Consider the following 12,513-nt stretch of genomic DNA (forward strand, 5'->3'; position numbering starts at 1 on the left):
ACAGTATATAATTGGGTTTTCTGAAATTTTAATATGCACTGCAGCATTAACAATACTTACTGAGCAAAAGCAGCTTCTGTGGCTTTGCTTTAGACCTGTCAGTGCAAAAAGTTAAAGGAAATACTAGGGTATTTTTAGTGCCCCATAGAAAAAAATTATAAACCTTGTCTACTGTCTGTCAGGACAGAGTGCAGCAGTGCACATTCTACAATTCTAGGACTATGTTTATTGCTGGAATACATCATCAATGGAGAAACTGATATAATCTATCTTTGTGAGGACTTTCTTCAGAAAGAAAGATAAGCTGTGTAAAATTTAAAAAGCCCTTAGAGTGTTAGAGTGTGCACGAATTACTCTTTAGAATATTTATAATTTAATTACTTGTGACACATGGCTCAAACATAAGAGTTAATCAAGATGTACAAAGTCTCTGACTTCTTGCTTTAAAAAAAAAACATAAAGGATAAGAGGAAGCCTAGATTTCTTTTAAAATTTAGATGGCATCCATGTGACAAACAGAAAATAAAACAATCATTTCATAAAAGAATTATGTTTCGGTTTGGGTCCCACTTTAAATTGTGTCTGGTTCTATTTCCCCAAAAGGATGCTATTTTTTTCCCCTCATCATTAACCCAAATATATTAAACCCCCTAGTAATACCCTCATGGGATGGATGAATGAAAGAGGGAACTCAGCCCTCAAATATTTTTTTCTAAAAACAGCCTGCTTCCATTCTTAATTTTACTAAATGAATGAACATGTTTGTAAGCACATGTGCATGCTCATGGGTATGTTCTCATTCAGCCAGCCAACATGTATACTAAATGGTATATATTATAATAAATGATTCCAGGACCTTCAAAGGAGAGAGAGTTGCCAAACCTTCCATCCCCCTAAGATGGCAGAAATACACTTTTTAGCCTTCTGTCCCTATCAAAATGAGGAAGTAAATCTTAAAAAAAAAATGTTTAAAATTTGTGAACTTAAACAATGGAGTGCCTGGTGACTCCTAATTATTTGTTAACAAAAACACCAGTTATAATATTATACTCACAGAAACTTTGGAGGATCTTCCTCCCTTGTGAAGGAGGAAGTCACCCATTAGAACAATGAAAAATTGTTAGTCAACCAAAGAAGTCTCTTTTTTTTTGAGACAGAGTCTTGCTCTGTCACCTAGGCTGGAGTACAATGGCACGATGTCAGCTCACTGCAAGTGAGCCCTCCCCGTTTCAAGTGATTCTCCTGCCTCAGCCTCCCGAATAGCTGGGATTACAGGTGTGTGCCACCACGCCCGGCTAATTTTGTATTTTTAGTAGAGATGGGGTTTCACCATGTTGGTCAGGCTGATCTCGAACTCCTGACCTTGTGATCCGCCTTGCTCAACCTCTCAAAGTGCTGGGATTACAGGCATGAGCTGCCATGCCTGGCCGAAACCTTCTTTAACAATGTTATCTTACTATTACTGTAAAAGGCAATAAATTCTATGTTTATCTTGGTAGAACACTCACAGTAAAAACTACTCAATCCACATCAAAGAATATTTTTGGAACAGGTGGTCCCATGGCAGTCTCAGAGTAGTATTAATACCCACACAAAGTGAAGGGAGCACCAAGAATGTGACTACAGTTTTAAGGACATGTTTTTTTTTGGTCTTTAAACAAGTGCTGTCAAATGGGTACTTTGTAAAAAGCAAATTACAAAATCTGAGATTAAAAAATTCTCATACCATAATCACTTTGCATCCATGTATTGAAAACTACATCTTGCTAATTCATCATGGTGTACATTCTGGACATGGTACTCTGACTGTCTCCTAGATCTGAACTCTGCTCTGAGTAAGTAGCCACAAGTGGTTCCTTATGCAATGGTTGCCATGCATCCCTACATTAGATAATGGCTGGAGAATCCAATCAGATTCTCTCTGGAAGTATCTAAATGTGAGGCACACTGAGAGGCTGTAGGGTGGCAGCAAAGCTGATGGATACCCAGAACACTATAAGCAGAAGCTATGAAGCAATAGAAGCCATAAGGATCTTTTCAAGGAGTAACATTTTGATATGAAGGAATGATGATATTCAATATGGCTATGCAGACTCAGCAACTTGGCATGTTATAATAAGTAACTTATTACTTCCAGAAAAACTATTTTTTGCCAACGATAAAATTTGAGTGTTTAGTGAAAACTAGAATTTCAAATCCTCCATGACCGAAAGTTTTCCAATATTTAAAGACTTTTTTTTTTTTGAGACAGAGTCTTGCTCTGTCACCTAGGCTGGAGTACAATGGCACGATGTCAGCTCACTGCAAGTGAGCCCTCCCCGTTTCAAGTGATTCTCCTGCCTCAGCCTCCCGAATAGCTGGGATTACAGGTGTGTGCCACCACGCCCGGCTAATTTTGTATTTTTAGTAGAGATGGGGTTTCACCATGTTGGTCAGGCTGATCTCGAACTCCTGACCTTGTGATCCGCCTTGCTCAACCTCTCAAAGTGCTGGGATTACAGGCATGAGCTGCCATGCCTGGCCGAAACCTTCTTTAACAATGTTATCTTACTATTACTGTAAAAGGCAATAAATTCTATGTTTATCTTGGTAGAACACTCACAGTAAAAACTACTCAATCCACATCAAAGAATATTTTTGGAACAGGTGGTCCCATGGCAGTCTCAGAGTAGTATTAATACCCACACAAAGTGAAGGGAGCACCAAGAATGTGACTACAGTTTTAAGGACATGTTTTTTTTTGGTCTTTAAACAAGTGCTGTCAAATGGGTACTTTGTAAAAAGCAAATTACAAAATCTGAGATTAAAAAATTCTCATACCATAATCACTTTGCATCCATGTATTGAAAACTACATCTTGCTAATCATCATGGTGTACATTCTGGACATGGTACTCTGACTGTCTCCTAGATCTGAACTCTGCTCTGAGTAAGTAGCCACAAGTGGTTCCTTATGCAATGGTTGCCATGCATCCCTACATTAGATAATGGCTGGAGAATCCAATCAGATTCTCTCTGGAAGTATCTAAATGTGAGGCACACTGAGAGGCTGTAGGGTGGCAGCAAAGCTGATGGATACCCAGAACACTATAAGCAGAAGCTATGAAGCAATAGAAGCCATAAGGATCTTTTCAAGGAGTAACATTTTGATATGAAGGAATGATGATATTCAATATGGCTATGCAGACTCAGCAACTTGGCATGTTATAATAAGTAACTTATTACTTCCAGAAAAACTATTTTTTGCCAACGATAAAATTTGAGTGTTTAGTGAAAACTAGAATTTCAAATCCTCCATGACCGAAAGTTTTCCAATATTTAAAGACTTTTTTTTTTTTGAGACAGGGCCTTGCTCTGGTGCCCATGCTGGAGTGTAGCAGTGTGATCACAGCTCACTGCAGCCTTGAACTCCTGGCCTCAAGCTATCCTCCTGCCTCAGTTTACCAAAGTGCTGGGGTTACAGGTGTGAGCCACCAAACTTGGCCCCAATACTTAAAGACTTTTCTGATGAGATAGGTAGTGATATTAAAAATGTGATTAAAAATATTTCATACTGAAATGGGTTAATATTTGGAAGACCCAAGTAATTCAGAGAATCTATATTTTCTAAATGGGGGAAAGCTATTCAAAGTGCTAGACAAACAGGCATATGAAGAAAAGCTCAGTATCGCTGATCATTAGAGAAATGCAAGTCAAAACTGCAGTGACACACCATCTCACACAACTCAATGGCTATTACTAAAAAGTCGGCTGGGTGGGGTGGCTCAACCCTGTAATCCCAGCACTTTGGCAGGCCGAGACGGGTGGATCACGAGGTCAGGAGATCGAGACCATCCTGGCTAACATGGTGAAACCCCGTCTCTACTAAAAAATACAAAAAAGTTAGCCGGGCGAGGTGGCGGGCGCCTGTAGTCCCAGTTACTCGGGAGGCTGAGGCAGGAGAATGGCGTAAACCCGGGAGGTGGAGCTTGCAATGAGCTGAGATCCAGCCACTGCACTCCAGCCTGGGCGACAGAGCGAGACTCCATCTCAAACAAACAAACAAACAAACTTTTAATGGTATTAAAGAGGTCCTGAGACCAAGAATAAATGAGAATAAACGGTAAGAGGTAAGACTGCAAAGACAAACTGGGGTCAGTTGTGAAAGGCATTATACGATGGAATAAGGAACTCAGACTTAATCTTGTGGGGCACTGGGGAGATATAAGGGGGCAGACACTATATTGTAGAAAGAACTGGTTCAGGGTCAGAAGAATAAAGGCATGGCCACATGGTAAATAGGGTAAACATTGTAGCTATCATCCCAATGTTTATTCTATCCTCTGTCCCTCCCTCTAATTGTGTGGAGCTTTTTTTTTTTTTTAAATGATTTAAGACTTTATTGTCATTTGAGGGTCTGTTCTCCAAATAATCTCTAGTAAATATATTGGAATAATTAGAAATTGTAAGTCCCAATTTACCGATACTGCACGATTCTCAGATTTTCCCCTCCACTGACTGCCAGGCAATCGTCAGCACCAGACAAGGCTGCCCACCACTAGTATCTTTCACTGCAGCCCTCCTGGGCTCAAGCAATTCTCCCGCCTCAGCCCTAGTTGGGACTACAGGTGGATGCCATAGCTGTGTGGTAGTCTTATGATTTGGGGACCTGAATCCAGCTCCAGGGGTGTGGAGAACCTGAATGGTGTGAGCCAGTTCTAATCCTCTTGTATCAGTAGTTGGTTTAGGGATCGGTAGCCTTCTGATATAGTCTCCAATGATTCCTGCCTCCAGTATCTCTACATCACATTCTTGTGTAATCGTTGCCCCTTGAGTGTGGGCTGGACCTAGTGACTTGCTTGTAATAAACAGAATGAAGCAAAAGTAATGGAATATCACTTCTGAGATTAGGTTACAAAAGACTGACTTCTGTTTGCCAGCACTCTCTCTTGCTGACACTTTACTGATTACTCTGATGAAGCCAGCTGCCATGTTATGAGCTGCCTCATGGTGAGATCCGTGGGGCAAGGCATCAAAGGAGGCCCCTGGGAAACAACTCATGAGGAACTGAGGCCTCCAGTCCGACAACTGTGAGGAGCTGAATCCTGCCGGGAACAATTTGAGTGATCGTAGAAGAGGATCCATCCCCAGTTGAGCCTTAAGATGATTTGAGTCCCTGCTGGCTGACACCTGGACTGCATTTTGGTATCTCATTTTCTTTTGCAAGAGACCCAGAGACAGAGGATTTTGCAAGTTGCACCTGCATGGACTCTTGATGAGTTTTGAAAAGATGAGATAATAAATGCTGCTTTAAGTCACTAGGTTTCAGCTACATGGCAATAGATAACTAATACAGCAGGTGTAAGCCAATCAGTGCATGGTGTCCTCCTGGCCACAGATGAGTAACTTCCACCTTCTATCCATATGAATCAAAGGAACTCCAAGTATTCTAGGTAAGGGTGCCTGCTCCTTTCTGCCTCCTGCTGCTAGTGGCAGGAGGGAAGAAGTACTCAGAGAGCCTCTGGGAGCAAAAAGGGAACCTCATAAAAATCTCTTCTTTCCTTCACTTAACAATACGCGTAACATCAAACCCATCATATGCTTTGAGACCATCAGGCTTTTTATTATTATGCCCTTTATCCTTGCTTACTTTGGATACTACAAGATGGGCTCCAGAGCACCCATCACTTCCTGGACATATATCCTCAGTCAGCTTTGCACAGATCCTTTTATGGCCTTATTTCTTAACAGAACCTCCCCACCCCATTCTTTAATCTCTTCTACTGGGCCCCCTGAAAACCACAGTTAGCCATTAGCAAAACTCCTATATTCCCAATTTGGATTTCCAAGATAGTCCACTCAACAACTTGTTTTAACTAACACCTGTTTTCTTCTAAGGGCAGTGCTGCCTCTTTCCCTTTAACCCTCTCAAATGGTAGCTTTGTTCTCTCCCACAGCTCTTGTACTACTACTTGCCCTGGAGGTGGAGAAGGTGTCCTTCTTGCTCCTCCTTACTATTTATAAGCTATTCGTTCTCTCCGTTGTGCCCCACATTTCCTGAAAATAAAAGCCTCCCAGTTTTGAATCTCAGTGTAAGCTACTCCCCTCCTTACTGCAATCATCTATAGTCTCCCTGGATTATTCTCCTTACTCTTTAAAGATTTCACTTCTGGTCCTCTGTCATTCTTCATAATTCCTGTGATTGCAACATCCACATAGATTATCTTTCTAACATCTCAGTTAGATCTTGTGGGGCACTGACGAGATATAAGGGGGCAGACACTATATTGTAGAAAGAACTGGTTCAGGGTCAGAAGAATAAAGGCATGGCCACATGGTAAATAGGGTAAACATTGTAGCTATCATCCCTCATGCCACTCAAGGGGCAACGATTACACAAGAATGTGATGTAGAGATACTGGAGGCAGGAATCATTGGAGACTATATCAGAAGGCTACCGATCCCTAAACCAACTACTGATACAAGAGAATTAGAACTGGCTCACACCATTCAGGTTCTCCACACCCCTGGAGCTGGATTCAGGTCCCCAAATCATAAGACTACCACACAGCTATGGCATCCACCTGTAGTCCCAACTAGGGCTGAGGCGGGAGAATTGCTTGAGCCCAGGAGGGCTGCAGTGAAAGATACTAGTGGTGGGCAGCCTTGTCTGGTGCTGACGATTGCCTGGCAGTCAGTGGAGGGGAAAATCTGAGAATCGTGCAGTATTGGTAAATTGGGACTTACAATTTCTAATTATCTAAGTATCTCAGTTCCTTGGTGTCCTCTCTGCCAAAGATCCTGTCTTCTAAGACCCTACCTCAGTCACTCGCTCCCATGGTTTGTTCTTTCTCTTTTTTTCCCTCTCTCTCCCCCTTTCTTCTTCTTTCTTTTTTGAGATGGAGTCTCACTCTGTGGCCCAGGTTGGAGTGCAGTGGCTCGATCTTGGCTCGCTGCAACCTCTGCCTCCTAGATTCAAGCGATTCTCATGTCTCAGCCTCCCAAGTACCTGGGACTACAGGTGTGTACCACCATGCCCAGCTAATTTTTGCATTTTTAGTAGAGACAGGGTTTCACCATATTGGCCAGGCTGGTCTCAAACTCCTGACCTCAGGTGGTCTGCCCACCTCAGCCTCCCAGAGTCCACGGTTCTTTCTGAAGACAAGTGATTCACAACCACTGGGAGTAACTGGAAATACTGTCGTAAGCCACTGTTTTGAAAGTAAAATTACGTAGGCATTTTAGGTTATTATTAAGAAATCTGGGGTTCTACTGGCATTTAATGCACGGGGGTCACGGATACTAAATGTCTTGTGATGTAGATAGTGCTCGTACAACGAAGAATTAAGTGTTCCACTGGAAATACTAGTAGCACCTGCACTGTCATCGGCAACTACTGCAACCTTTCCACGATACTATTCAAATACCTCACTCTTCTATCACCATTTATATTTCCAGGTCATACTTAAAATTTGTTGACTCTATCCCTTCCTCATTTACATCTTTCCTCTTAACACATGTTGGATTCCATGGTCCATTGTTATAATCCTTGTATACATCCTTGATTACCTGGCTTCTAATCCTCTTTACCCTACTCTCTGGGAAAACCTTAATTCTAGTTAAATTCAATTATCTGTCCTCTCTGTGACTGCATAATTGAATATGCCTGGAGAAAAACACAGCCATTGTGACTGCTCTCTCTTCAAATTCAAGACCAATGGCCTCAAGCAAGCCTCAAGTATTGCCTGGCAATTCAACTTCATTTCCCAAGTTCATTCATTCTCTTATTCTTCTAAATGACTATTTTGTACCTTTTCCTCCTCTTGAATCTTCCAACATTTTTTCCTATTCTCAGCCTCAAATGCTAACCTTGTTCCGTAAGAAAATAGAAGCAATCAGGTAAGAATTTCTATAAGCTTTCACCCCAAGTATCTACTTACCTGTGTCTGTGCCCAAATACTCTGCCTTTCCTTCCAATTTAATGGATGAACCAAGGTAACCCCTCCAGATGTGCACCAGATCTTATACCTTCTTTCTTTCTTTCTTTTTTTTTGAGACAGAGTCTCGCTCTGTCGCCAGGCTGGAGTGCAGTGACATAACCTCGGCTCACTGCAACCTCTACTTCCCGGGTTCAAGCGACTCTAGTGCCTCAGCCTCCCGAGTAGTTGGGACTACAGGAGCGCACCACCACACCCAGCCAATTTTTGTATTTTTAGTATGGTGTATTTTCACCATGTTGGCCAGGATGGTCTCGATCTCTTGAACTCATGATCCACCCGCCTCAGTCTCCTAAAGCGCTGGGATTACAGGTGTGAGCCACCGCACCTGGCCCTACCTTCTTGCTTTCTAAAGGACACTGCTTCAGCAATTCTTTCTTACATTATCATTTTGTGATCATTTCTGACTTGGATCACTCTTACTAGCATATGTAAATTCTCCCATCAAGAAAAAAAGACCTTCCTTGAACTTCTAACCCAGATCATGACTATCAAATATTTGAAAACTAAAAGTAGGCAATGAGCCCTACATGATATCAGGACTCATTATAAAGCTACTATAATTAAGAGAGTGTGGTATTGACCAATGGAACAGAATAGAGAACCTAGAGAGAGACCTATGAATTTATGACAGATGCACTGCAGATCAGAGAGAAAAGGAAGGACTATGCAATAAATGGTGCTGGTTCAAGTCGTTATGCTTAAACAAGACAGAAAAATGCTAGCCATAAAAAGGAAAGTTTGATAAAGTTGACTACAATACAATAAAATTTAAAAAGTCAGTTCACTAAAAAATCATAAAGAAATTGAATAGACAAGCCATAAACTTGGAGAGGATATCTGCAAGAAATGTGACGATCCATGTTAGTTAGAAGCCAGAATATATAGAGAAGTCCTACAAATCAGTAAGAAATGAAATCCAATAGGAAAATGGGCAAAACCAAAAACAAGCACTGTACAGAAGAGAAAACATAGGGTCAATAAACATGAAAGGCAGCTCAACCTTATCATTAATCAGGGAATTATAACTTAACACTATAATGACCATTTTATACTCACTATATTGGCAAGGATTAAAAAGCCTGACTATGCCAAGTTAATCACAGGGAACTCTTCTATACCTCTGGTGAGAATGTCTAACTGCTAAGGAAAATAATTTGGCATTATCTTGTAAAGTTAAAATCCATAAACTCACAAGTCAGTATTTTCAATTCTAGTTACATATGCTAAATAAACTCATGTACATGTATACTAGGAGACAGGCATGAGAATGCTGAGTCACACAGTTCATAATAATTGCAAAAAGCCAAATTGTAATACTTACAACTAATTTATAAGGTTACTCATAAAGATCCTTTATGAGCATTATAAATTTTAGGGAGTTGTTCATTATTACAAGAACTGCTGGGGGCCGGGCACGGTGGCTCACGCCTGTAATCCCAGCACTTTGGGAGGCCGAGGCGTCCAGATCACGAGGTCAGGAGATGGAGACCATCCTGGCTAACACGGTGAAACCCCGTCTCTACTAAAAATACAAAAATATTAGCCGGGCGTGGTGGTGGGCACCTGTAGTCCCAGCTACTCAGGAGGCTGAGGCAGGAGAATGGCGTGAACCTGGGAGGCAGAGTTTGCAGTAAGCCGAGATAGCGCCACTGCACTCCAGCCTGGGCAACAGAGCAAGACTCCATTTCGAAAAAAGAAAAAAAATTGCAAAAAGCTGGAAACAACCCAAGAGACTGGATAAATAAGTTGTGGTATACCCACAAAACTGAATACAGTAGTCAAAATAAATAGACTACTGCTACACATAACCACATGAAGGAATCTTAGGAAAACAGTGCTGAGTGAATGTCGTAACTTTTTAAAAAGCTAAAAATAAGCAAAATTAAACAATACACTGTTGAGTATACACCTATATGTTACATATGGGCTAACATTTTAAAAAGAAAAGGAAATAATACAACATTAGTGCTCATCTCTGGGTAGGAAGAGGGACTGGAAAGAATACGTAAATAGATACAAGTTAATTGTGATGTTCTAGTTTTTAGGTTCAGCAGTAGGGTCACTTTATAGCTTTATAACCTTATATTTATATATATTATTTAGTATATAACAAATATATCATTAAAAATAGGCTCTTGCTTCCCACTTAAGCTCTTACTAGCTGTGTGATCCTAGGCCAATTCTTTCAGCCTCAGTTTCTCCAACTAAAAAGCAAAAGCAATACCTGCACCTACCTCCTGAAGTTTGTGTGAGGATTAAATGAGATAATGCATGCAGAGCACGCACAATATGTGCCACGCAGGTTACTGGTGCTAGCTAGTAGCAGCTATTATGTTCTAAGGTGCTTTCAAAAAGAAATGGTTTTATTAGTGGTTAGAACAATGAATCTACAATGCATAGGATATATAGAATGAAAACGTCATCAGTAAAGTTGAAATCATGTGAATGGATAAGATGAACACAAGAAGTTGTGGAGTAGAAGTGTGCCAAGTCAGACTGAAGAAAGGAGCTCTAGAAAGAGACTAAGAAGGAACAGGGAGAGGAAGCAGAGGAGATTGGTAACCTGGAAGAAAAGTCAGGAGGAGAAATGTCTAATGGAATTAAATTTTGCAGAGGTGAAAATGAAGACTAAACGAGACACTGGATTGGGCAAGAAGAGGATCACTAGGAACCTTTACAAGAGCAATTTCAATGAAGTGGTCAAAGAAGAAATAAGAGTGCAATGGGTTAAGTCATGAGGAGGAGGAAAGGAAATGGAGACTGGGAGAAAAGACCATTCTTTTTACGAAGTTTAGAGATGAAGGGAAACATGAAAAGGGTAGAATATAAGATTGAAGGGAGGTATTGTCAAGATTAAGGGAGACCTTAGGCCTTAAGCAGAGGGGAAGGAGCCAGTGGAAAAGAAGATGTAGTACAGAAGAAGGGGACAAATGACTGGGTGTGCTTTGGAGAAAACAGGAGGAGATAATATTCTGAACCATGACAATAGACAGATGTAAATTAGTGCTTCTCAGACTTTCATGTGCATATGAATTACTTGGGGTTGAATTAAAATGCAGATTCTGATTCAGAATCTGGAGTCTGGGGCAGGTCTGAGATTCTGCATTTCTACAAGCTCCCACATAATGTTGATGCTACTGGTTCACTGACCACACTCCTTGTATTAAGGGGGTAGGACAACTCTTCCTTTGTCATGAGAAGTGCATCTAGAAATAAGTTTGGTGGTAAAGGCAAGAGAAATTGTTGGAATTGTTGCTATTTGCATATTGAAGCTACCTGACATACAGGAGTAGCAGGTGGAATAAAGAGAAAATCAAGTGAGCCAGGTGTTCAAGTTCTCAGTGACTGTTAGCAGGTATATGTCCCTGGGAAGGCTGCTGGCAAAAGCAGTGATAGAGGACTACTTATTAGAGAAAAGTCAAGAGGATGAAGATAAGCAGAGGACAGAGTAGGGCTGACCTGGGTGAGAGGAATAAGAGGACAATCAGAATCATAATACTTTGGGAGTAATTATAGATAACTGGGATGAAGGAAGAAAAGAGTTGAGAGGTAAACAGGACTGATACGAATAGGCAAGAACTCAGCTGAAACCAGATGAATTTCTTAGGTCATTATTTTTAAATGATTTAACATTGTCTAACCAGTCTTCACAGAGGATAAAATGCAATGGGGGCAAAATTTGCCTTCACTAACAGTTTTTTCCAAAGGTGGACTTACCTGTGCTTTGAAATTAACAAAGGTTAACGAAAGTTATGAAGAGTCAATGTAGACAAATTTGTCCCTAGGGGTATTTTAAATATCAATATTCAAACATTGTTTGCATTTTTAAAGTCCTCATGGGTACACTGAATTACACATTGCTTCTGGGAAAGAAGCAGCAGTACGTAATACTCTATTTTGAACATGCCATTGATTTTGTGATAAAAGAAATACAACTGTTGAATTTTGAGGTGGCATTTCATAATTTCAGTATTTCACATTGTACTTTAAAAAGACTCTAAAGTTGCTAAAATTAGTATAAAGAATAATAGACCTGTTCATAGAGTTCCAAATTGACAGGCAGGTGTAATTCTTACTTGGCTCTTTTGTTCTCAGACTCTAAGAATTAAATTGATTATACTAAAGAGCCGAGTGGATGCATATAATAGGCTGAGAACACTTCTCCATTTATTAACACAATGTTTACTAATGTTGACATCTGGATGCTGAATCTGAAGCAAAATGTCTTCTAATAGAAAGTAAGAGAAACCTTACCCCTTCACTCGTTTTCTGCAAGTCTGAAGTTGTGTTTCTTGTGTCATTGCCCGCATCTCCACCCTCAGAGCTGCTTTTGTTTTCCTCCTCTTTGCAGTCTTTGTCATCTTCATCTCCTGGAGATTTCCGGGACTGTTTAGAGGATTTCTAAATGTTCAGATAAGTTAAATATTATAGTCAAACACAGAAATCCAAATGTACAAGAGATGCAGAAATAGCTGACTTGCATCTAGTCTTAGTGGTTGATAGAGGATATATACTGACACAACATGCAGTATGCC

General features: G+C 40.6%; 2 protein-coding genes across 12 annotated transcripts in view; one reads left to right on the top strand and one right to left on the bottom strand.

Annotated features, from left to right (window-relative positions):
* The window catches only part of TM6SF1 (transmembrane 6 superfamily member 1), a 48,651-nt gene that overhangs the window by 31,835 nt on the left and 4,303 nt on the right, over positions 1-12,513 (top strand). The window lies entirely within an intron of this gene.
* Positions 1-12,513, bottom strand: part of HDGFL3 (HDGF like 3) — a 105,747-nt gene that overhangs the window by 24,056 nt on the left and 69,178 nt on the right. For both annotated transcript variants that reach the window (XM_033189178.1, XM_033189179.1), the window contains exon 5: positions 12,233-12,379. In XM_033189178.1, the coding sequence (XP_033045069.1) occupies positions 12,233-12,379 (147 nt within the window). The remainder of the gene's footprint in view (positions 1-12,232; positions 12,380-12,513) is intronic.

This window comes from Trachypithecus francoisi, unplaced genomic scaffold, assembly GCF_009764315.1.
Source record: "Trachypithecus francoisi isolate TF-2019V2 unplaced genomic scaffold, Tfra_2.0 Lachesis_group3, whole genome shotgun sequence".
Lineage (NCBI taxonomy): Eukaryota > Metazoa > Chordata > Mammalia > Primates > Cercopithecidae > Trachypithecus > Trachypithecus francoisi.